At 45.9% G+C, this 20,707-nt stretch overlaps 2 protein-coding genes across 2 annotated transcripts in view; both read right to left on the bottom strand.

The window, feature by feature from the left end:
• The window catches only part of UBA6 (ubiquitin like modifier activating enzyme 6), a 47,829-nt gene extending 40,910 nt beyond the window's left edge, over window positions 1-6,919 (bottom strand). The window contains exons 1-4 of the mRNA XM_077917586.1: window positions 6,492-6,919; window positions 5,121-5,162; window positions 2,528-2,587; window positions 1,606-1,700 (exon numbers count right to left, since the gene is read on the bottom strand). Of these exons, the coding sequence (XP_077773712.1) occupies window positions 1,606-1,700; window positions 2,528-2,587; window positions 5,121-5,162; window positions 6,492-6,904 (610 nt within the window). The 5' untranslated portion in view covers window positions 6,905-6,919. The remainder of the gene's footprint in view (window positions 1-1,605; window positions 1,701-2,527; window positions 2,588-5,120; window positions 5,163-6,491) is intronic.
• A 7,900-nt stretch (window positions 6,920-14,819) lies between these two features.
• Window positions 14,820-20,707, bottom strand: part of LOC114582552 (transmembrane protease serine 11E-like) — a 73,424-nt gene continuing 67,536 nt past the window's right edge. Inside the window, exons 8-10 of the mRNA XM_028703648.2 lie at window positions 18,216-18,475; window positions 17,480-17,622; window positions 14,820-15,959 (exon numbers count right to left, since the gene is read on the bottom strand). Of these exons, the coding sequence (XP_028559481.2) occupies window positions 15,798-15,959; window positions 17,480-17,622; window positions 18,216-18,475 (565 nt within the window). The 3' untranslated portion in view covers window positions 14,820-15,797. The remainder of the gene's footprint in view (window positions 15,960-17,479; window positions 17,623-18,215; window positions 18,476-20,707) is intronic.

Raw genomic sequence — 20,707 nt, 5'->3', positions numbered from 1 at the left:
CTGAATCGACCACCCAGACCGCTTGTTTCTCATCAGCACTCTTGACCTCGCCGGTCACCAGCTGAGCCGACTGTTTTTGTTTGAAGAATTTCTTTTTACGCTGCTGCTGCTGATCTCGTCTCTGCTCCTGCACCGGCAACTGAGACTTGACCAACTCCGGACATTGTCGTTTTAGATGCGCTGAAGACCCACATCGGAAACAACGCCTAACAGCAAACGCTGACTCCTCACCGGTACGCTGCTTTTGCTTCACCTCTGGCACGGCATGAGAACTCCTTCCAAACCGCCCACCTGTAGAAGCCTCTGCAGCCAACGACCTTTCTTGCCTCTTCTGCCATTCTTCAATCAAACGCCCAGTAACGTAACTGACTGATAAATCATGCTCCTGCATGCCTTCTAGAGACAAAACTAAATTATCCCAGCTTTCCGGGAGAGAACTCAAAATAATAGCCACCTTCTCCTGCTGGTCTAACGCACAGTCTCTTTCCTGTAGCGCAGTAAACTTTAACTGTAAACTGTGTAGGTGTTCCTGCATTGTAACCCCAGGCTGTAACATTGCCTTGTACAATGCCTTGCGAATGAACAGCTTGGAAACCGCTGTCTCACGCACATGGAGTTCTTTAAGTGCTTGCCACACACCTCTAGCTGTCTTGATTCCCCTCACATACGGCAACTGGGAATCTTCCAGCCCCAAGACAATTGTGGCCCTTGCTCTTTGGTCGTTATCGAGGTCTTCATCATCAGGCTTCGCAGGAAACTTACTCACCACTTGCCAGAGACGATCCCTCTGCAGCACTGCCTGCATGCGTTCCGACCACAGCAAGTAATTTGAGTCATTCAGACGCTCAAAAGCCATCTGAACTGGTTGTGAGGCCATCTTGAGAGCGATGTCCCTGGAACCCGGAACCAGCTACTCACGACCACCGAGAGAGAGAACAGGAACCACAGCACCCAGCACTCACACGCTGCAGCTGTTGTCCTTGTGTCCACTGCGTCACCAGCTCACCACGGTCAGGAACCAGCCAGGAACAACAACCTCTGAAACTACTGGAACCAACGCCGTTGATGCTGACACCACCGCAACTCAGGCTGGCAGCACAATGCCCATAACCTCATGGAACTTTGAAGTGTCAGGCATAGCCCTATTGGCTTTAGCCCAAACATAGCAGAGTTTTCCTGCACAGCGAAGAAGCTAGTTGCGGCAGTAATGACTAGTCAGCTAGACTCAGAATAACTATTTACAGGATTTATTAAAAAGGAGAAAATAAAACCAGCAGAGTTTCTGCATACAAAAACAAAGCAAAATAAATCCTCTCTTTCTCTCTCTCTCTCTCATAACCATACACAGCACTTCTACTCCTAACAACACCTCACCTCAAACTGAGCTAGCAATCCCTTGATAACAGAGCAGAGTGCTGGTCATTAACCAATCAGAGTGAGTAGTTTCTAGGTCAAGCAGACCTGGGCTTTCTGCCAAGAGGAAATTGACACCAGCTTGAGTTAATTGTGCGAAGCTAGAATCTGCAAGTTTCCCACGAGAACCAATTAACAGAAACTGAACATATAAAACGTACAAGAGGGAGAAAAATGCTGTTTCTTAATTACCTATCTCCACTCCAAGCCCACCCATTCCACTCAGGAACACATGGGACTGAGCCATCTTCTGCATTGCTGTGTCTCCAAGAACATACCTCTGCCGACTATGTGAAATTAAGAAAAGAAAAAAGGAGTAAATAGCCATAAAACAACTATTCATTGGCATGATCCCTTCTACAAATGGGACTACTTAACAAAGAGGATCCAAGTGGACACCAGGAAATCACTATGAAATAGCAAAATTTGGATATTGTCTATTATCTGCAGGGTACAGAGTTTCAACACAAAATAAGCATTACCACTGGTACTTTCAACATACAGTATACAACAAATGTATATTGCAGTAACATTACTCATGAGAGTACTAAGCACAAAGGCTGTAATCCTGCATGCAGATGAAATGGGATTCAAGCAGTCTGTGTGGAGGACTACAGCAAAAGTAATCTATGATGCTGGCCAAGAACATTGCCATTTTTAATTTCCAAGCTAGGCCATTGTTTCGGCACATGATGATAAAGGCATTCTATCTAAAGAAAATGCTACTTAAGTCAAGTACAGAAAATAATTAAGGGGTTTCCTTAAACATAGTTTTAGATGAGATTATGCATTGTTCTTTAAACACAGTGCAAAAGATTTGCCCAAGATTTGACGATTATCACATAATCAGCACCTATTTCCCAAATGCTATTTGAATTTGCTCTTCAGTCACTGCAACAAAGGCTTTTCAGTTGTGCCAATATAGACTATTCAACTGTATGTAATAGCAAGTTGGCAATAGCTAAACCCCATTGAAGATCAAGAATCATGGCAGCTATGGTGTGTTCCATACATCAGGAACCACTAGTATTTGAACTTTAGCGAAAACAAGCCAAATCCATCATCAGTACTATTATGAATCTCGTATGCTTCACTATGTTGCTAAATTACTTACCTGTACAAAGCATCATCAATTTCCATAGAATCTGCTGCCATTATGATATATTTGCTTGGACTAGGAGTAAAAAAGATAGTTGTGATCACCAACAAAAAAAGCAACACAGTTCATTCACTTTTGTTTTTTCAACTGAGCTAATACATGAAAAGATATGTACAGAAATAAGTATTTTAATAATACTGGACTACACAACAACAGGGGTGATATGGTCGCTGCCCTGAAAGGAGGGAGTATAACCCATATTAGACAAACAAGAGGTCCAAATGTTCGAAATTTAGAAATGGGAATGGAGCACAGTGAGACAATGGCTACCATGCAGTATCTGCCAAATGTAAGGAACTAGCAAGAGCACCCTTTCCTTGTTGATCATTTCTAGCAAGACAGAAAAAAATCATTAAGTTTTTAGAAACCTTTCTTGTAAGGGACTAAAAAAGAAACAGATTTTAAATCATTAAGCACCTGCAAGTCTCCTAGGTTCGCTTCAAAAGATAATCCCTTTAATAGGTACTTATTAGAATCCAATATTGTATGTCTGCTGAAATCAGTGTTTTAAGAAATGTGGATGCATTTCAACCTTGTATATGCTGTTAAAACATACTGGGAAGGGAGGGGAGAGAACTGAGACTGGCCCAAGTCAGTGTACTTTTTCAGGCAGTTTTTGGGTTCTGAGGGGCTGTACAGAAGGAACAGCTCCGCTTCCTGTTTCAACCAAAGGTTGGTTTTAAAAAGCACAAGAGTCATTCTTCCTGCCAAAAAGCATAGAAACAGAGACATAAGACTTATATTTTTGGACAATGGAGTGTTGCAGGGGTGGAGCTCTAATAAACAACAAATGGATCTTTAGATGAGATGGACCTTTTCGCTCCATTCCAAACAGGAGAGAATTTATCTCTGTGACCCATTCAAGTCTGTGTTGAAACAACACAGTATTTGTTTAACCAAAAATGAAATATTAAGCTGCAAGGCTAATGGCATCCAAGAGCTGTTGCATGGCCTGGTCAATGCTCTGTACTATGTTTTGAATGAACTGGGGGTGGGGTGAATCTTCTTTTGAAAGAAGTGAGTACTCTCAGTTCTAAAAATATTTTATTCTTGGACATGTATCCTGGTAGGTAATTATGATTATTGTTTTATTATCATTCTACCTCATGGATTTAGCAGAACTGGGGACAGGTCTCCTACTATTTCCATTTCTTACTATTTCTTTGTAGGCTATTTTATCGTGGCCCAGTCCTGCAGAAATTCTGAGAAACCCTATGCAATTATTTTCATTTATTTTATTTGAAGTACCACAAGCCAGCATCACAACTTATTCCTTTGACCCACAGCTGTCTTTGGGGATCTTTTGAATGGTTGGTTCCCTGTTCGAAGTTAAGTGTTACCTATATTTAATATTGATTTCATAAATAATTTTGATTTCATTTGACTCGTGGTTATGTTCCAAGGTACTGATGCTACTGTTGTTACTATTTTTTAAATTCTAGAATATATGCAAATATTCCTAGACACTCCCCATTAGATTATTATAGTTAAACAAGATGAGCCTTGCTAGTTCAAGCCAAAGGTCCATGGAGTCCAGCATTCAGTTTTCCACAGTAACCAACCCTACACCTTACAGAAGTCAACAAGCAGGGTATGGAGACATTAGCCATCCCCTACTGCTGCTCCCCAGCAGCTCACATTGTCACTCTTTGATCCTGGAGATTCTGCATAGCCACTGTTGAGACTTATTCTCCGTCAACTTGTCCAGTGCCTGAGAAGCTGCCCAGGCACCTGGCCATCACTATGAAACGTATCCCATTCAGTTTTGGGTCTGGCATGCTGGTGGATTGATAGTCAGATACGGCCAAATAGTCCAGGAGGCCATAATGCTGATGATTCCTGAAATAGTAGCCTGATTCTTACTTAGCACAATTGTAAGGAGCCCTAGCACGATTTTTTACCTTGAAAGGGGCAATATAAACACTCTGATTCCCGGACCGTCCACGGGCCAAACTGAGAAGGCGATTGGGCTGCATCTGGCCCCCGGGCCTTAGGTTGCCTACCCCACAAGGTCTCAGAGACAGTGGACTGGCCCCCTGCTGAAAAAGTTTGCTAATCCCTGGCCTAGCCCCTCCGTTTCGGTCACTGTCTTGCACATAAAGGTAAAGGTACCCCTGCCCGTACGGGCCAGTCTTGACAGACTCTGGGGTTGTGCGCCCATCTCACTCAAGAGGCCAGGGGCCAGCGCTGTCCGGAGACACTTCCGGGTCACGTGGCCAGCGTGACATCGCTGCTCTGGCGAGCCAGAGCCGCACACGGAAACACCGTTTACCTTCCCGCTAGAAAGCGGTCCCTATTTATCTACTTGCACCCGGAGGTGCTTTCAAACTGCTAGGTTGGCAGGCGCTGGGACCGAGCAACGGGAGCGCACCCCACCGCGGGGATTCGAACCGCCGACCTTTCGATCGGCAAGCCCTAGGCCCTGAGGCTTTTACCCACAGCGTCACCCGCGTCCCTTGCCACCCGCGTCTTGCACATATGCCCACGGAAATAATAACAGAAAAGCAAACCTGGAGCAACAACTCAGGCACAGATACAGCAGCCTTACCTGCCTCCAAATTTCACAGTTCTGTCGCAAGGTGCACACAGTCTTTGATGCAGAGAGAGAGAGAAAGAGAAAGGCTCAACAACAACAGAGTGGTACACACTCTGCACATCCACAGTTATTCTTCCTTCTTGTCTTCCAGAAACAATGAAGTGTTTGGGGTGGGGTTTTTTTTTAAGCAAATGGATTAATGGAAGTTGAAACATAGCATGGGCACAGCCGGGGGGGGGGGGGGGGCAGGGAAGCAGCTGCCCCCAATCAAGTAAATCAATAAAAATACTTAACTGAGGTTTGGGGGCCCCCCAACATGAAGCCTGCCCCGCAACATAAATCCTGGCTACGCCCCATGAAACATGGCACTGAATTATTATTATTATTAGGGAGGGTAATTATGAAAGTTGAAATGTGGCACAGAGTTTTGAATTCTGGGGGTATTGTAATTATGGAAGCTGATACTTAATTTGGAAGGGGGTGGGGTGTAATTCTAGAAGCTGAAACCTGGCATTGAATTTTGGATTTTTTTTTGGAGAGGCGGCATGTAATTCTAGAAGCTGAAAACTGGCATTGAATTTAGGATTTTTTTTTAATTTTTTTATTTTTTTTGAGAGGGAGCACATATTTCTAAAAGCTGAAACCCGGCATTGAATTTTGGATCTTTTTGGAGAGAGGGCACGTAATTCTAGAAGCTGAAACCTGGCATTGAATTTTGGACTGGGGTGGGGCGAAGTTATGGAAGCTGAAGCCTGGCATTGAATTTTGGATCTTTTTGGCAGCGAGTAATAATTCTAGAAGCTGAAACCTGGCCCTGAATTTTGGATTTGAAGCAGGGATGCAACTATAAAAGCTGAAGCTTTGGATTTTTTGGGGGGAGGGGAGGCTGTAGTCACAGAAACTGAAACCTGGCGGTGTATTTTAATTTGGGGAGGGGGTGGCTAACCGAGTCATGGGCTTTCCCCCCACCCGAATTCACGTCGAACCAACAAATAAAAAATAAAAATTGCCATGTGCCATGTCACGCCACGGCTTCCCTCGTTCCTCCCGTCCCAGGTTTAGGCTGGGGGGCTAAGGCCTGTGAAGACCCCCCCCCATATCCTCCCCTCCCCGGTCGGTCGGTCGGACAGGTCCCCTCTCCCCGGCCGCCCCCTCAAGCCCAGCCTCGGCCAAGCGCAGGCCCGGCCGGCCTCCCTCGCCGCAGAGGCCTCGGCGGATTCCTCACCCGACACCCTCCTCCTCCTCCTCGCCGGCGGCGGCGGCTGCCTCTCTGCCCCGTCACGCGGCGCTCCGGCGGCCCCGAACCTCAGGCCCTGAGGGGAGAAGAGGAAGCGGCGGGGAAGGCGGGCAAGGCTGAGGGAAAGGAGGAAGCGTCGGCGTCACCTCAGCTCCCAAGCCGGCGAGCGAGGGAAGCAGCGGCCTCGCTCCGCCCCGCGGCGCCCTTCCCGGGTGCAGGGAGGCCGGGTCCGCGGCGCCTCGCAGGCCAATCCCGGAGCCCGGGCCGACACTCCGCCTCCTGACAGGACGGAGGCCGCCTCCCTTCTCGCCGCCAACCGCCGCGCGCGGTTCTCCTCAGGCAAGGTAGGCCGGCGCTTGCGTGTTTTCAAATGCAAAAACCAGCACCGTGAGGAAAAGGAGGAGGAGGCGCGAACGACGCGTGTCTGACGCGAACGTGTGAAAGAAGCAGCGCGCGAAAGGCGGGAGCGCCCTGTCGGATGGGTAGGGCGGCAGCAGCAGCGGCGGCTCTCAACTTTCTCCCGACTTTTTGTTGTGATTAATTTGTTTCTAGTCCTCATGGTTGCACATATCCCGATGAAATTCTCTGAAGCAGTAGGGCATAGGTAGGCGAACTAAGGCCCGGGGGCCGGATCTGGCCCAATCGCCTTCTAAATCCGGCCCGCGGACGGTCCAAGAAGCAGCGTGTTTTTACATGAGTAAAATGTGTGCTTTTATTTAAAATGCATCTCTGGGTTATTTGTGGGGCCTGCCTGCCTGGTGTTTCTACATGAGTGGAATGTGTGCTTTTATTTAAAATGCATCTCTGGGTTATTTGTGGGGCATACGAATTCATTCATTTTTTTTTTCTTTTTCAGAATATAGTCCTGCCCCCCACAAGGTCTGAGGGACAGTGGACCGGCCCCCTGCAGAAAAAGGTTGCTGACCCCTGCAGTAGGGTCTCAGACCGCCCCGCACCACAGTTTCAGAATGAAAATTTCCCATGCCGAATTTTCTTATTGATAAGAAATACATTGGAAGGAAAATAATAATAATAATAAATAATAATAATAATAATATTTTATTATTTATACCCCGCCCATCTGGCTGAGTTTTCCCAGCCACTCTGGGCGGCTCCCGATTGAGTGTTAAAAACAATACAGCATTAAATATTAAAAACTTCCCTGAACTGGGCTGCCTTAAAATGTCTTCTGAATGTCAGGTAGTTGTTTATCTACCGTATTTTTCGCTCTATAGGACGCACTTTTCCCCCTTCAAAAATGAAGGGGAAATGTGTGTGCGTCCTATGGAGCGAAGACGCCATAGCCCCGCGACCCTCTCCCGGCTGGAGAGGTGACGCGCGGCTATGGCAGGAGCCTCTCCCCTGCGCCTTTCCACTGCTCCCTGACCTGCTCTTTGGGGCTGGTGGTGGGCTTCCCCCCGCCAGCCCCAAAGAGCAGGTCGAAAGGACCCTGAAGCCTGGAGAGCGAGAGGGGTCAGTGCACACCGACCCCTCTCACTCTCCAGGCTTCCAAGGTAGCCGCCTGAACGGCACCTTGTTTTAGAGCGGGGAAACAAGAGGGGGAAAGTTCTCCCCCTCTCTGCGCAGCGCCTCCTGCCGCTTCGCTGACGGGGCGCTGGGCAGAGAGGGGGAGAATTTATTTTTTCTTGTTCTCCCCCCTCTAAAACAAAGTGCGTCCTATTGTCCGGTGCGTCCTATGGTGCGGAAAATACGTATTTGACATCTGATGGGAGGGCGTGCCAAAGGGCAGGCGCCACTACCGAGAAGGCCCTCCGCCTGGTTCCCTGTAGCCTCACTTCTCACAAAGAGGGAACCGCCAGAAGGCCCTCGGCGCTGGACCTCAGTGTCTGGGCAGAACGATGGAGGTGGAGACGCTCCTTCAGGTATACTGGACCAAGGCCGTTTAGGGCTTTAAAGGTCAGCACCAACACTTTGAATTGTGCTCGGAAACGTACTGGGAGCCAATGTAGGTCTTTCAAGACTGGTGTTATGTGGTCCCGGCGGCCACTCCCAGTCACCAGTCTAGCTGTCACATTCTGGATTAATTTCAGTTTCTGGGTCACCTTCAAAGGTAGCCCCACATAGAGTGCATTGCAGTAGTCCAAGCGGGAGATAGCTAGAGCATGCACCACCCTGGCGAGACAGTCTGCGGGCAGGTAGGGTCTCAGCTTGTGTACCAGGTGGAGCTGGTAGACAGCCGCCCTGGACACAGAATTGACCTGCGCCTCCATGGACAGCTGTCAGTCCAAAATGACTCCCAGGCTGCACACCTGGTCCTTCAGGGGCACAGTTACCCCATTCAGGACCAGGGAATCCCCCCACCCACCCGCTCCCTGTCCCCCCAAAACAGTACATCTGTCTTGTCAGGATTCAACCTCAAAAAAGAAACAACCAGCAGTGCTTGATGTGTAACAAAGGACAAGACTGCTTTGTAATAGGATCATGGGGTATCCAGAAAATATAAACCAATGCAGGTGCATAAGAACATGAATCACTCCCCCAAAAAATATAATGATGAAGAGACTCTTACGTGTGTACCCTATGTATTTATACAAACTCGGGGAGGGGTGTGAGTTTGCTTTTGCCGGCTAAACTCATTTATATAAGGTCTAATTTGAGATAAACTCTCATCTCACTGACATGAGTCTTTCTCTTTTCTGATCTTTTGTATTTGTCAGAGCTGAAAATCCTTGTTCTCAACAATATGTTGTGCAGAACTGTGGAAGAATTGTCAGTGGTCTTGCTCTCGTTTTGAAAAGAGATTTGTTGTTATTATTATTAATTAATTAATTAATTAAATTTGTATACAGCCCTTCGTATTAATACACATATGTGGATATATGAAAAATAATAATTTGATACAATACTACACTGAAATGTTTATAAATGTTTTCTTTGATCGTCCTTGAATCTTCCTGCCGCACTTGCCACCTAAACTTAAAAGTGCTAAAACAGATTGAAACTACCTCACATTTCTAAGCATCTGGGTAAAGGTAAAGGGACCCCTGACCATTAGGTCCAGTCGTGGCCGACTCTGGGGTTGCGGCGCTCATCTCGCTTTATTGGCTGAGGGAGCAGGCGTACAGCTTCCAGGTCATGTGGCCAGCATGACTAAGCCGCTTCTGGCAAACCAGAGCAGCACATGGAAACGCCGTTTACCTTCCCGCCGCAGTGGTACCTATTTATCTACTTGCACTTTGACATGCTTTTGAACTGCTTTTGGCAGGAGCAGGGACCGAGCAACGGGAGCTCACCCCGTCGCGGGGATTCGAAACACCAACCTTCTGATCGGCAAGTCCTAGGCTCTGTGGTTTAACCCAGTGTTCCACAACCTTGGGCCTCCAGCTGTTTTTGGACTACAACTCCCATCATCCACCAGCTGTTTTGGAACTACAACTCCCATCACCCCTAGCTAACAGGACCAGTGGTCAGGGATGATGGGAATTGTAGTCCCAAAACAGCTGGATGGCCAAGTTTGGCCATCACTGCTCTGAATCAACTTCACAATAGATATGAAACCAATGAAAAATTGTTATCACCAAGTGCTTGGTTTTCACCTTCTGTTTCGTTACAGCTACTGAAACATATTTCAGGAACAACATGCTTCCTCTAAGTTCCTTATTATATTCCTTAGCATGTACCAATGATTCTTATGGAGACAAATCAGTTGCTCCCTACTTGTAGTCCTAATCAGAGATGTGGGCTATAAATGTTCTGAAGTTCATCTAGCATATTTGGATCTAAAACTCATTCAAGGCATTGGGAAGATGTCCTACTGATAAGAAGACAGCCTTAGAATATTCTATAGCTGAAGAATGTCAGTCTAAGATGGGTAAAGGCAAATACCTTACACAAGTGAAACAATAACCCTTTCTCCAATCTTAAAAGTGGTTACATTCTTAATTGGCTAGGATACGTGTGTGTGTGTGTGTGTGTGTGTGTGTGTGTATACACACACACACACACACACACACACACACACATATATATATAACAAATTGAAAAATCAGAATAGAAATACTATTCTAAGTTTAAAAACAAAACAAAAAACCACTGCATTAGAACATGTAATATTTAGCTATGCCTATAATCCACAAAAGTCCAATTTTTTGAAGAAGAAAAAAAAACCTCACCACAAATAATATGAAATGTGTCTGAAATTATATTATAATTATGTGGTGAAAGTTTTGGCTTCTGCAACCCATCAAGTGTTACCAGACGAAGAGAACTGAGTGAAAGGAAGTCATGGATTTGACAATACAGTAGAGGCCTTCGGGAATTAGTGTTGCAGCTGCAGGGTTTGTTAGAATCTCCATTTAAATCCTCTGTAACCACACCTTTTTCCTGTGACCTTCTCAAGATGCAAGTAGGAATCTCTTCACCTGCAGCAGCAAAGGTGGACTTGTGTAAAGATGGACACTATATCACCCTGAACAGAATTTCCCCCCCACCCCCATGTGAACTCAGTGACAGAGTTCTCTGTGCTTTCCTCCTTGCAGCCACAAAACCACAATCTGAAATGGAAGTCTGTCTTCGTCGTTTTTGTTGTTTCATACTTGATTGGCAGACAAGTAAAAAAGCTACTGATATACTTAAGTATGTATAAGAAAATGGTTTAATGGGTGATTTAGAGATAGAAATGTAGAAAGACGACCCAACAAAAGTATGTTGTGATAAGTTTCTTCCATTATTTAATCTTAAAAGGTAAAGAAGATCCTTCTTCGGAGTTCCTTTATTTCTTTTCTCAATGTTCTTGAAACATTAGCACCAACATGCAGTTTCCCAGCTTTTCAAATATAGGACACTGAGCATGGGCATAGCCTGGGTTTATTGGGGGGGGGGGTTAGAACCAAGTTATCTGCAGTGGTAACGATAATGCAATTGGTCATTAGTTAAGTATTTTTATTTATTTACCCACCATGCTAACGCCCATGATATTGAGAAAGAAGTTACCCGTGAGCTGCTAAAATGAAATTCAAGGATAAATTAAATTCCAAAAATCATATTGGGACAATACTTTTATTATGCCAACCAAAATGTTACAAAATAGTGTGAAAAGTAGTTGGAAAACAAGGCAGGTGTGGAGGAGAAAAAATTGGCTAGAAACATAGCCATCCGTGTCTGTATCCGGTAAGAATCGAAAAGCTGAAGTGTTGGAGGAGATAGCAGACATACAGTGGTACCTCGCAAGACGAATGCCTCGCAAGACAAAAAACTCGCTAGACGAAAGGGTTTTTTGTTTTTTGAGCTGCTTCGCAAGACGATTTTCCCTATGGGCTTGCTTCGCAAATGTCTTGCAAGTTTGTTTCCTTTTTCTTAACACCGTTAATACAGTTGCGACTTGACTTCGAGGAGCAACTCATAGAACGCAGTGTGGTAGCCTTTTTTGAGGTTTTTAAAGACTTCAGCGATTTTTGAAGCTTTTCCAAAACTTTCCCGACACCGTGCTTCGCAAGACGAAAAAAATCGCAAGACGACAAAACTCGCGGAACGAATTAATTTCGTCTTGCGAGGCACCATTGTACATAATCACTGAATTGTAGAGTTGGAAGGGACCCCAAGGATCATCTAGTCCAACCCCTTCCAATGCAAGAATCTCAACTAAAGCACCCCATCAGGTGGCCATCCATCCTCTGCTTAAATATCTCCAATGAAGGAGAGTCCACCACCTTCGGAGAGAGTCTGTTCCATGAGACTCTGTTTGGTGCTATGCACATTTCATTCAGGTTACATCAAGGTCTATTGGAAAGGCAGGAGCATACAATGGCCAATTCTCCCACCTCTGGAAATATTAAAACCAGTTGCCCTTAAATCATTCAGGGGAATAGCGATTTAAGTTTTACTCAAAGTAAACCCACTGAAATTAAAGGACCAAGCTTAGTCATGTTCATTATTTTCAGTGGGCCTGCTCTGCGTACAACATAGTTGACTACTCTTACATCTTAACTGAAAATGAATTATTTATCCACACTTCAGTTTAGGAGACGCTGGCCACGTGACCCGGAAGTGTCTGCGGACAGCGCTGGCTCCCGGCCTCTTAAGTGAGATGAGCGCACAACCCTAGAGTCGGACACGACTGGCACGTACGGGCAGGGGTACCTTTACCTTTACAATTTAGGAGAAAGTAACAATATCTATAGCTCCAGGCACTGTCCTTTGCATCACTAAAGTAAGTGACTTTTTCTAGTTTTGCACAAACTTTTGATCGTTGGATGTTTTTTGAGTGAAGAAAGCGGAAATGTTTTTAGACTAGGAAGGTAGTTTTGTAAGTATGCTCAGCCCAGTCCTGAAAGTTTATAGGCTGGAATCCATGCTATTGCCAAGAAACTCTACCCCACCCCACCCCTTAATATTCCTTGGACAGCTGTTTCACTAATTTTGTTCAAGAAGAACAAATTAGCCTACATGCAGCAGTTTGTTTGTTTTTTAAGGTGGACAAGACTGATGCCTCAGGTGGCATTTGATTCGCTAGCACGTATAACTTTAATTTCAGCTGTGAAGCCCAAGGAAGATTGATGATATATTACATATATCATCACTCTAACGGTGCTTTCAGACTAGCACTATTTTGGCAAATTCAGGTTGTGCAATTAAAAGATTTGTGCAACTTAACTCGCTCCCATCATCAGATTGTGTGTATGTGATGAAGACACGCTGACAAAAACAGAGTGTGAAATTTTACAAAGTTCCAAAATGCATGGCAGCTACGTACATCACTGTACTAGAGTGCCAGCAAGGCAATACAGTGGTACCTTGGTTTAAGAACCGCTTAGTAGTTTATGAACAACTTGGATTAAGAACGCTGCAAACCCGAAAGTAGGTGTTTTGGTTTGTGAACTTTGCCTTGGAAGCAGAACATGTTGAGTGTGTTGCATTTGTAAATTGAGTCCCCCACTGCTATGGGAAAGCACGCCTTGGTTTAAGAATGCTTTGGTTTAAGAACAGACTTCTGGAACAGATTAAGTTTGTAAACCAAGGTACAGTCATACCTTGGGTTACGAACGCTGCGGGTTGCATGTTTTCAGGTTGCAGACCGCGCCAAACCCGGAAGTACCAGAACGGGTTACTTCCGGGTTTGGGCACTCGCGCATGCGCAGAAGCACCGGGTCACGCCACGCACTGCGAACGCTGTGGGTTACGAACGTGCCTCCCACACAGATCATGTTCGCAAACCGAGGTATGACTGTACCACTGTATAGGAATTCTGAAAAAAATGTGTAGTTTACTTTTGCTGCTGGTTGAAAGTGTCTAGCAGGCCTGCCATAATGTTCCTGATACAGTAATGCAGGAAAAGGTACTACTAGCACATTTCTGGATGTAAGGCAAAGGGGAATATAGCAATGATTCTACATGATAAAATTCAGGGCAATGGCCTCATCTGAATGCCTTGCAGTGAGACTGCTGCTTCCCATTCTTTGGAACTGGCTAAGCTCCACCTCTAGAGAGAATGTCCTATGCAGTTCACTTCAAGCTGTCCACCTTATCTATGGCTGCTGTCAGGAACAAAACAACAACAAACCTCTGGTTACATGAAACATATTCAATAAACACACAAGACGTAACCAGCTGTACTTTTGAATAAATAAAGTATACTAAAGTATACTAGGGACGCGGGTGGCGCTGTGGGTAAAAGCCTCAGCGCCTAGGACTTGCCAATCGTCAGGTCGGCGGTTGGAATCCCCGCGGCGGGGTGCGCTCCCATCACTCGGTCCCAGCGCCTGCCAACCTAGCAGTTCGAAAGCACCCCCGGGTGCAAGTAGATAAATAGGGACCGCTTACTAGCGGGAAGGTAAACGGCGTTCTGTGTGCTGCGCTGGCTCGCCAGATGCAGCTTGTCACACTGGCCACATGACCTGGAAGTGTCTCCGGACAGCGCTGGCCCCTGGCCTCTTGAGTGAGATGAGCGCACAACCCTAGAGTCTGTCAAGACTGGCCCGTACGGGCAGGGGTACCTTTACCTTTACTATTCATTGTACTATTCAAGGATTTCCAGAATATTAGCCTTGTTTCGTCATCCTGGGCTTCATCAGTAGTACAAACTCTAGATAAAGCAGATAAATACAATACCGTAATCCTGATGAAGCCCAGGACGGCAAAACAAGGTTAATATTCTGGAAATCTTTGTCTTAGACTCTGTGAAAGGATTCTGTGGAACTGTAACAACCTTTTGTCTGGATTGTTGGACTCTATGAACAGACAGGTGGAATAGACACTTACACATATATGGACCTTATGCATGAACTGATTAGAGAATGAACTGATCCACTGGGTCTTCTACCTTTTCCCGTTGAACTTTATGAGCTACTTCTGTTGAAATCTACAATTTAATACAATGAATAGTACACTTTATTTATTCAAACATACAGCCGGTTACGTCTTGTGTGTTTATTGAATGCTGTCAGGGGCAGCCACCCATGCATAATTATTATTATTATTATTATTATTATTATTATTATTATTATTATTATATGCATAGCTGTCAAGCGTCCCTTATTTGGCGGGACAGTCCCTTATCCCAGCGCCATGTCCCGCTGCTGTCCCTTATTGATGAGGCTTCGTTTGGCTGCTGGCTGGGCTTTCTGCCTTGGGCTCAGAGGTTGAACATGTGTGCCCGGAAAATCCCTTATTTTGGCTGCTGGTCCCTTATTTTCAAATCTGTAAGTTGACAGCTATGCACCCATGAGGCAAGGTGAGGTAACCTCTGGTGGCAGGATTCACAGGGGCAGCAGATTCAGCCTCTCAAGAAATGCTCTGGCAGAGATGGCCGCAGCAGCACACTCCTCAGAGGTGAGATCTGCCACCTCCTTGGCAGCTTCCCCCTATGCGGCCATTTGTCAGACAGGAGGTGCTGCTGGTCTCCTCCTACCCCAGCGAGGAAATGGCAGGAGTGACCTCTGGAGTCTCCTGGGCTCTGCACCTGCCTGGCATTAGTCAGAGTGGGCACCTTCCCCTCCCTCCCCACCCTGAAACGGCCTTTGATTCTCACTTCAACCATTGGGTAAACTTGTTTCCGATGCAGATCTTCACTCACCCCTTCTTCCCTAGTGGGGAGCGCCATTTTGTGTTCACTTCTGGTGCCAGCCCTGACTGCCATTGTAGCTGTTTGGTGGCAATGAGTAAATCCTTCAATGTTCTGAACTCACAATATTTCCTGCTAACATGCAGCTTCCATGACAGGGAGAGGGAGAGGGGAATAGAAAACAGAGGAAAGTGGGGGGAATCATTCAAGCTATGCAAGGGAAGGTTACTCTTATTTTGTGAGGGAAGCCTATGTGAATACTGTAAATAAATACTGTTTAACAGTCTGCCTCCATTACTTCTTAACGTACCAGAGCAACGCCAACAACTTTGGAAAGAAGGCAGACAATCTCACGTAAAGGACTTTTGCACAAGTTACAAACGAGTATGACCTGCATACCACCTTATGATGTGCAAAACGTACAAATTTTGCATCAGAGCCCAGTATATTTGGTAATCCAGTCCCGAAAGTAAGTCACTCGTGTGTAGACTCCAGGCTTATTTGGCTTAGCACACTCGTCTCCCCAGCTCACTATGCCGACAAGATACCACATGTTTCTTGTGTCAGGTGTAACCAGCGGGCCACCAGAGTCGCCCTAGAGGGGGAGGAAAGGGAGTTTTAATAAAACATGGATTTTCAGTAGAAGCAGAAGATTAAAGGGGCAGCATCAAGCTAAAATATACTCATTTTAATGTTAAAAGTACATTCAGGTCTTGTACTTGCTGTTGTCCCTCCCTACCCATGTTTATGCATTTTGCAAATATTATCTCTCCTCAAACCAGAGGCAACAGGATAGCCATTTTTGAATTTTGCAATAGCCATGTATTTTAACAGAAGCAATTCTTTGTGTCGGGTGCTAGATGCAGGCCTTTCAGGGTTTTGTGTGTGTATCTGGATCAGAGCCAGTGAGAGAGAGAGAAACTCTAGACTGAGTATTAGTAGGATGTTCTTAGTCAACACATAGTGGTTATTCATTCAAAGAGAGGGCCCCTGCTTCATCCCACATGGATGTGTATGTAAGAACAAGAAAATAACTCTTGATTTGAAAGAGAACTGGTATTCCGCAAGTTCCAATAGTTAAAACACAAATGGAAAAGGCAGGAAAGAAAGAGAGGAGGAGAAAAAATGACGAAAGGAAGAATGAGGGGGAGAGACAGACTCAGTCCACGGACTTTAGTCTCAGACATGGCTGCTAGGCAGACAGAAAAGAAATGAGTGGGAAGGTGCTGGCCTTACCCTTCTGGGTATGCCACTCTGCTCTTGGGTTTGATCTTTGCACCATAAACAGTCGAGTCTTTAGCTCTAGTTGTGTGCTGTGCTGTGTGCAGACAAGGAACCCATATGGGGAACTGCAGAGACCACAAATGCTTAGTTTGAGTGTGTGTACAGGTGGAGCATCTGGAGCCAATGTAGTGCTGCTGTGTTTCACACGCATTCTCTCTAGCAAGAACTTCTCTAGAGAAGCCATCCCAGTACAGATGGCGGATCCAACCTTCCAGCCTTGAGATGGAAGCACAGACTCAGTTCAGGGCTCACCGTGGCAAGGACTTCTGCCTGTCCTCCGTTCTTTTGTTTTTAGCTGATTTATTTGTTTGATGGTGTGTTTTTACATCTATTGCTGCTTATTTCATTGATTGCTTTTATTTTGTGTTCTATGCCCCACCCTGGTATCTGTATTAATGAAGGACAGGTTATAAATATATTTTTTAATAAATAAGAGTAAGTATGAGGCATTGAGGAAGGTTTCTAATACAGTCATACCTCGGGTTGCGAACGTGATCCGTGCGGGAGGCACGTTTGCAACCTGAAGCGTTTGCAACCTGAAGCGCTGCGTCTGCACATGCGCGTGACGTGATTCGGCGCTTCTGCGCATGCGCTTGACCTCATTTTGCGCTTCTGCAGATGCACAAGCGCCGAAACCCAGAAGTAACCCGTTCTGGTACTTCCAGATTCAGCGCGGTCTGTAACCTGAAAATGCACAACCCACAGCGTTCGCAACCCGAGGTATGACTGTACTCAAAACCAGGAAGTGATGTTCCTTTAAATATATTCTTCCCACAGGAATGTCACCTTTGTTTACAGGGGATTAATTTTATCAGATGAGAGTGGACATACCTGACAGGAATCTACTCCTCCTTCCAGGTACCCAGCACATATCATCCCAGGCGTTATGGCCCCATTGTACACTTCTTTTCTATTACAAGTGGTGGAGTCTATGAGCTTTACTGTTGCTTCTTGAAGAACATTAGGGGTTTCACCTAAATGGAAAATATTCATCAATGCATCAAATAATTTTGCTGTAGGTAAGGCAAGGCATAGAATAAACTTTTATGGTGTGTCATATAAGATTAGCCACAGCTGCTTAAACTTGCATGAATATAAGAGATTTAAGGGGGAAGATATTTGTGTCTCTGCAGTTGAGCCTTTCCCTTCTAGGCTCCATGATTTCTTCTTCCACTCAAGCGAAGATTTCTTTCATCTTCTCTTCATCTTCCTTTCCTCTCACTTTGACAGCTTGGGGGAGGGGTTTTTGCCCCTCCGCATTTATCATTTCATTCCCTACTCAGCATTTTCTCATCTCCACAGAAACCAGCAGCCCTCAGCAATCTGCTGTCACTCCCCTGCTCCCTGCCTGGCCACTCCCTGTACAAGGTTCAAAAAACTGCATGTACAATTAGATGGGAATAAGGAAGTTTAAAGATGGCATTGCTAATTTAACATAATTGTGCAAAAAAGAATCCATCCCTGTCTTTCTCTCCTTAAATCTTAACACTGACGAAAGATACGTTCCCACCCCTACTCTTAATCTTATCATATGAAATACTGTCTTCTTCTAAGTAGATGTGCTTACCATCATCACTCATTGCTCCCCATCCTGTAATAACAGCATCTATATTATATGGAATCCTCTCACTTGCATCTGGAAGGCAAACCCGATGAACAGCATTTGTGAAGTCCACACGTTTAGCCAGCTGCAGAACAGCAATGTCGTATTCATGGGCTGGATAACGGTACTTTTCATGAACTATAATGGTCTTGACAGGCCGTACAAGCAGTGAAGGTGTCAGATAGGTTCCAAAGCTAACAGTCCATAAACGTGGGTTACTGGAACTGAAAAGAAGCAACAGATTAGAGCGAATCCCAAGATTGCTGAACTTGTTCATACGCAGATACACAACAGAAAGACTACACTCCAAGAGAAAGCAGAGAAGGGCTACATGTATTCTAGCTCCTGTTGAACTGATTATGATTTTGAGATTCTTTGTTGTCTTCATCTTTTCTAAAGAAAAAGCAAAGCAACAAGCTACAATCCTCACAGTCACACAAGGCCTTGGAAGTATGCGAGCGGCATCTAGACCTCCTCACGGGGTCTCTGCCATGGGAGCATATTCACCCAGTGCTTTTCCAGCTGCACTGGCTCCCAGTAGAGTACAGGGTCAGATTTAAGGTGCTGGTTTTGACCTTTAAAGCCCTTCACGGCAAAGGACCCTTGTACCTAAGGGACCGCCTCTCCTGGTATGCCCCATGGAGGACCTTAAGGTCCATAAATAGCAACACCATTGAGGTCCCGGGCCCTAAGGAAGTTAAATTAGCCTCAACCAGAGTCAGGGCCTTTTCAACTCTGGCTCCGGCTTGGTGGAACGCTCTGCCTCATGAGACCAGGGCCCTGCAGGATCTGATTTCTTTCCGCAGGGCCTGTAGGACAGAGTTGTTCCGCCTGGCCTTTGGCTTGAAGCCAATTTGATTCCCCCCCTCTTTCTTTTTTCTTTTTCCTTTCTCCTCCTGTGATGAGGCTGCATTTTAATGTTTCAATATTTTAATGTTGTATTTTAATCTTGTTTTTTTAGTTGTATTCGTTCAACTTGTTTTTATTATTGCTTGTTAGTCGCCCTGAGCCCGGCCTTGGCTGGGGAGGGCGGGGTATAAATAAAAATTATTATTATTATTATTATAGTGAAGACCCATCTGTGAAAGGATTTGAGAAGGACCTCCACTTTGGTTGGTGGAATGTTATTTCCCTGAACAAGCTGCTATTTCTCCTTCTCCCATTGCTATTCATATCTGTCTCCCTGATTCTGAGTACTCTTTGTCAGTACACATTGTCCCCAAAGCAATATGTGATGAGCTAATACAAAAACTGGGAGACAATGTTCAAAAGAGCATCAGTGGGCAGGAGGAGTGGTTGCTTAACCCTTCCCATGCTTGCTAGGTTCTTCTTGGCAAATCGGATCTCCCAGCTGAGAGCCCAACTAGAGAAGAGCAGTATAAATGTGGCAGAGGGAGGAGAAGTTATTTACAGATGATAATTCTTAAGAGGGGGGAAGGTTATGCATCCCTCTCCCACTGATTCTTCCCTTCCAATACTAACACTCACATTACTGTTACAAAGAAAACACAATATTGTGAGTCCACTGTTTGATCTTGACAACATGTATTTCTTGGTAACGCCATACTCTAGGCTGTCCCCATAGTTCCCCTTTCTTGAAAGCTACCACCACTCCAAGCCCTTTCCCCACACCCAAAAACTGAAAGCAGATGAAGCTGTACAAAGTAGAAATGTGCAAATGTGCTTAATTTATATCCTATATTTTGAATTTGAGTTACCTTGGCATGGAGTAATCCGGACATAGGCAAAGTTGTCGCTCCAGATGTTTTGGGACTACAACTTGCATGATCCCTAGCTAGCAGGACCAGTGGTCAGGGATGATGGGAATTGTAGTTCCAAAACATCTGGAGGGCTGAGTTTGCCTATGCCTGGAGTACCGTATTTTTCGCACCATAGGACGCACTTTTTCCCCTCCAAAAATGAAGGGGAAATGTGTGTGCATCCCATGGTGCGAATGCAGGCTTTCGCTGAAGCCTGGAGAGTGAGAGGGGTCGGTGCGCACCAACCCCTCACGCTCTCCAGGCTTCGCACACCTCTCCGCAAGCAGCGGGAGCCCAGCGCTAGGCTCCTGCTGCTTGCGGAGAGTTGCCTGCATGCAGAAGCCTGCGCGCGCTGAGCTCAGCGCGTCCAGGCTTCGCGGACCTCCCCGCAAGCAGCGGGAGCGCTCCCGCTGCTTGCGGAGAGTTGCCGGCATGCCGAAGCCTGCGCGCGCTGAGATCAGCGTGTCCAGGCTTCGCAGACCTCTCCACAAGCAGCGGGAGCCAGCGCTTGGCTCCTACGGCTTGCAGAGAGCTGCCTGTTTGGGGGCTGGGGTCGGGGGAAGCTCGAGCTTCCCCCGCCCCAGCCCCGCGCCTGGGGGGAAAATAATTTTTTCCCCTTTATTTCCCCCCCAAAAAACTGGGTGCGCCCTATGGTCCGGTGCGCCCTATGGTGCGAAAAATACAGTAATCACTGCT

Source organism: Podarcis muralis, chromosome 13 (assembly GCF_964188315.1).
Source record: "Podarcis muralis chromosome 13, rPodMur119.hap1.1, whole genome shotgun sequence".
NCBI lineage: Eukaryota > Metazoa > Chordata > Lepidosauria > Squamata > Lacertidae > Podarcis > Podarcis muralis.
The sequence above is the reverse complement of the archived record's forward strand: the minus strand, read 5'-3'. Positions and strand labels throughout refer to the sequence as shown.